We start from the raw sequence: 4,715 nt of genomic DNA, 5'->3' as shown, positions 1-4,715 counted from the left end.
TTTTTTTTTTTTTTTTTTGATCACGAAATGGTATGGTTTAATCTTTAAAGAAAATAGAATGAGAGAAACCTCATACTCATTCTCACAACACTTATACAAGCTTTTGTTTTTTCTTTCAAGCAAGATATGAATATCACAAAAATATTAACTTGAAAAACAATTTTATCATTGTTGATGTCAAATTCTCAAATTTACTTCAAACGTGAAGATGGAATCTGACAATTGGAATACTTAGATCCAATGTAATCTTATGAGAAAAACATCAACCCCATGTGTAGTGTAGCGGCGTAATAAATATCATACGAATTTTCATTTTTCATCGGTGACATATATTACAAACACATGGACACGTTTCTTGTCCCAAACCTTCTGAAAGAAACATCTACGATAGTCTATAGATGATATTTACTAAGTTTCGTTAGACCTTTTTTAAGAGAGGTTTTAAGGAAAAGAAGAAAAAAAATAAATCAGAAAAAAAAAAAAAGAACGAAGAGCTCCCCTTATTTAGTATACTCTTTTTCATATAAGAGGCACTGAGGTGTCAGCGCGTGGTTAGGTGAAGGATTTTTTTGAGAACAAAATTTTTTTGGCCCGGTCGTGTTCTTTCTCATCCTCTCTCTCTCTGTCGGGAACCTCTCAATCCAAGGAGATTGAATCGGTCGGAATCGTTGGAGATGGAATCAGAGGAGTCTGAAGGAGATTGAACTTGGACGAGATTGAATTCGGAGTCTAATCAATCGGAGGAGATTGAATCGATTGGAATCAGAGGTGATTGAATTCGGAGTCTAATCCTCCTCCTTTTTTTCTAAATTGATTAACTCATCTCTCTGTTACCACAACCATGAAAATTGCTTTCCCTCATCAATCGATTGTTTTTTTTTGCCTGTGATGCTAGTTAGGATTGTCATGTGCCCTGGATACTCTCAGCGGTCAAGCTTTTGGAGCTAAACTATATCGGAAACTAGGTGTTCAGACATACACAGCTATGTTCTGTCTCGCATTAGTGTGTCCCTCTCTCTCTCTCATTTGGTTCAACATGGAAAAACTTCTTGTATTCCTTGGCCAAGACCCTTCAATCGCACATGAGGCAGGAAATTATGCAGCTTGGCTCATCCAGGACTATTTGCTGACGCGGTTATATAGCCGCTCACTCACTATTCGATACATCTTGCAATTGCAGCTGCAGCAAGGTTAGCACTCTTGTCACCAACTATTACTACTAGCTTTAAGAGCTGACGATGAATCATATGGTTTCATGTTCATACGCCGATGTTTTCTTTTCCTGCACAGCACAAGAATCTCAAATGAATAGGTGCGGGAAACTCTCGAGCAGCACATATCGTGGTCTATGCAGCAATGTTTCTTGCGGTAGTGGAGTCATTGATAGTGATTACATCTCTATTAATCAGCAAGAATGTTTTCGGCCATATTTTCAGCAGTGACAAGGAAACCATCGACTATGTTGCAAAGATGGTTCCATTGGTCTCTATTTCTCTCATACTGGACAGTTTACAAGGGGTTCTTTCAAGTTACTGAGCTTGTAGATTTGTGTTGCTCTTGCTCTGTAACTGTCTTCGTTATGCTACACAACCTTATATTATGCTCCTGAAGATTTGTGTTGCTCTATATTCTTAGTATTGGCATATGGATGTAATGAAATGAAACAGGTTGGACTATCCCTTCTCCAAATGTCCGACGAGGCTCTAAACTTGCATGCTTGTTTGTTGGACTATTCCTTCTCCAAGGTCCACTTATCTCACCTCTCGTGAATCGTCCAAGTAAGTGTTCCTCTAATGACTCATATGGCTTGTTTGTTGAAGTCTTGAAGTTGTGGTTTGTATGGGTTTCTCTTCTGCTAGAACATGGGCTGTTATGAGGCCGTGTGAAACTGTAAATGATTGGCATGATTGTGTGTGGTTTTAAAGGTGTCACTCTAAAGCATGCTTTCATGATGTGGGTTAACCAACTAGACAAACTTCCCATTAAAAATCGCTTGGTCTCCTGGTGGTTTCACCCCATTTGTTGATTATGTAATCTGCAGGATGAATCAAGGGAACACCTCTCTCTCGGATGCGTGTTCCCTGCTGATGTGCTGCATAATACACATGGTAATCCACTCTTGGTTGGTTGGCTCTAATGGATTTGATAAAGGAGAACTCTCAAAGAACTCCAACATTGCTGCCGAAAAAAGTTGTCTCAAGCTGTTGTCTATGGCTTTTGGAAGCAAAGAAACAACTTGGTACACAATCAGCAAGATATACCATCATCGTCAGTCACAATTCTGATATATATATATATATATATGGTTTACATCACAACTTTTTCTCCATTTGTAATTTCTACTTCTAATTTAATATGCTTTTGTGTTTTGTATATTCAAAAGTTTATGAAATGCAATAATAAAATCTTCATTGTTGAAACATTTAAACATTAATTTTTTTTTTTCAAAACTAAGAACCTCATTTTTAAGACTTTACCATTGTGAGAGTACAATTTTAATTAACAAACAAAATGTTCTTATTTTATAAAAATACACTTTTTAATACTAAAAAATGTAAGAACCCAAAAATACAAACCTACCAATAATCTTGCTCTTATAGCTTATTGGTAGAGCCAAAGTTAGGCATACGTTAAGACAAACGAAATATATATAAAAAAACAACGTAATTTAAGGGAGCAAAGACTCTCTATAGTCTCTATATACATTAATAAATGTAAGAACCTAAAGCCATTACTTTGACAATTAAAAAACTCGATCAAATAGTCAATGATCAATAATAGTGTTCATAACTTTTGAAGAGTTATAAAATCGACCCATTGTATTGGCAAAAGCCAAAAAGAACTGTAAAAGATCTCATCTTCTGTCCAATGGCTAATAATAAGCTGTTGTACTATGTAATTTTTTCCATGTTTTTGCTGCTTACAATGTTACGAGTTTGGCGAGAAACCACCAATGGACCTCATGGTTTGTATAACGAGTTTACGTAATACTCGATATTACATATATAAAATTTTTGATACAGTATATTTCTTATGTTTTGCAACAGTTTATAGGCGAAAAGAATGGATTGAAACGCTTTTCGAATCTGGATTTGGCTGTCTTCGTGTGGGATTCCATGAAGATCAAAAGTACTTTAGGTCGTATTTTCTAATAGCTAATGAGTATACACATACTCATTATTGATCAATGGTTCAGTTTGTTGTACTTACACTGGCGTGACAATGATTTATTTATTCTGTCTTTGTTTGTATGTGGCTTCCTTAAACTGAAGACAGCTATGGTCTCCAAAATCCAGAGAAATGGATCATTTTTTTTTTGCGGATCCGGGTCGCGCGGNGGGGGGGGGTCATAAGTCTTCATATCTTGGGAGTCCAACATATATATAGAGCATAGCCCCTATATATCTTACTCGGATTTACTAATAAGATACTTTCAAGAAGTTTGAAAATCATAAATCATTAAACATTAGTTAGGAACTTAGGATAATGTAACTATTGTTTGTATGGCACAAACAACCTTATACATATCAATATAATTCCAGATGACAAAAAAAGGATAATGTAAAGAGCACAACAAATTCTTAAGTTATGAATGAATATACACGATAACTAATAAGATATCATTAAGCGCTATAGGTTTCTTTAGATGAAGAATTTAAAAGGCTTTATCCGTTTCTTAGCTTGTTTCTTATCAATAACAAAAATAATTATGAGTTTGTTACTGTTATTACCACAATATATATTAATCCCCTATATAATAAAACGGAAATACACAACCATTTTTAACTATATAATATGGGTTATAAAATTAATTATTTGATTATTTGATAAGTTATATTATATGGATTGTAACCATTAGTTAAATCTCGATTTCAGATCTCTTAAAAAATATATTCCAAAAATATAAAATAAAATCTCCACATAATATTTAATTAAGCATATATAGGCAACAAAATCTCAAAAATTAATCACTCTTCCGCGGATTAAAAGTAATTTTCGATTATACTAGCAACTATATATCAAAATAACAGAAATAATGTTTATTATGATTGATTTGATAAATTTTAAAAAATTTAGGCTAATCCGTGAAACAATCATAAGAAATCTCAAAAAATTTCAAGTTATCATATTTAACATATGAATTTATTGCATAATGTTTTATTCATAACAACTTTTAAAAACAATCATATGAATTATATTTTATATAAAAATTATAATATATATAAAAGGAAATTCAACTTGTGCTCTACCACATGTCCTTAGTTAAGTATCTATTTTAGAAAACTTATTTTGTGTTGTGAAACTAGAGAATTGAAGGATGAAATCTCTTAGTCTTATTAATGAATGTCTAGGTTTACAAGTATATATAGTAGAGTACAAGGGCTAAAGCCCATAAACCGACTAGGACATAGAATAGGCCAATGGACCGTAAAGTAATGGCCGATGGGCCGTACATGCGCGGACCGTACATGGGCCGTAAGGCCATATCCTAACGGACTGTGAGCGGGCCGGTCTATAGAGTCCACAAGTGTTTTACAACACTCCCCTTTGGACGAGATGACCGTGCCTATGTTGGATGGGATCGCTGCAATGTGCTTAGGGGATGCTGCCTCATTAAAACCTTACCAGGAAAACCCAATGGGACAAAACCTTGGTGAAGGAAAAAGAGTACATCACACATTGCTCCCCCTGATCCAAACATCACTCCAAGTCCT

General features: G+C 34.6%; 1 protein-coding gene across 1 annotated transcript; it reads left to right on the top strand.

Annotated features, from left to right (window-relative positions):
- On the top strand, window positions 2,854-3,323 carry LOC109128853. The gene is made up of 2 exons (XM_019235972.1): window positions 2,854-2,965; window positions 3,048-3,323. Exons 1-2 carry the CDS (start codon window positions 2,869-2,871, stop codon window positions 3,182-3,184), a joined length of 234 nt encoding a protein of 77 aa, XP_019091517.1. The 5' UTR covers window positions 2,854-2,868; the 3' UTR covers window positions 3,185-3,323.

The sequence above is a fragment of the Camelina sativa genome, chromosome 14 (genome assembly GCF_000633955.1).
Source record: "Camelina sativa cultivar DH55 chromosome 14, Cs, whole genome shotgun sequence".
Taxonomy (NCBI): domain Eukaryota; kingdom Viridiplantae; phylum Streptophyta; class Magnoliopsida; order Brassicales; family Brassicaceae; genus Camelina; species Camelina sativa.
Note: the sequence above shows the minus strand (reverse complement) of the source record. Positions and strands in the feature narration are given on the sequence as shown.

Bases quoted from the DNA above. Each gene is read 5' to 3' on its own strand.
- LOC109128853 (XM_019235972.1), top strand. From the start codon at position 2,869: ATGGCTAATAATAAGCTGTTGTACTATGTAATTTTTTCCATGTTTTTG. The intron at 2,966-3,047 runs GTTTGTATAACG...GTTTTGCAACAG, and splicing joins AACCACCAATGGACCTCATG to TTTATAGGCGAAAAGAATGG.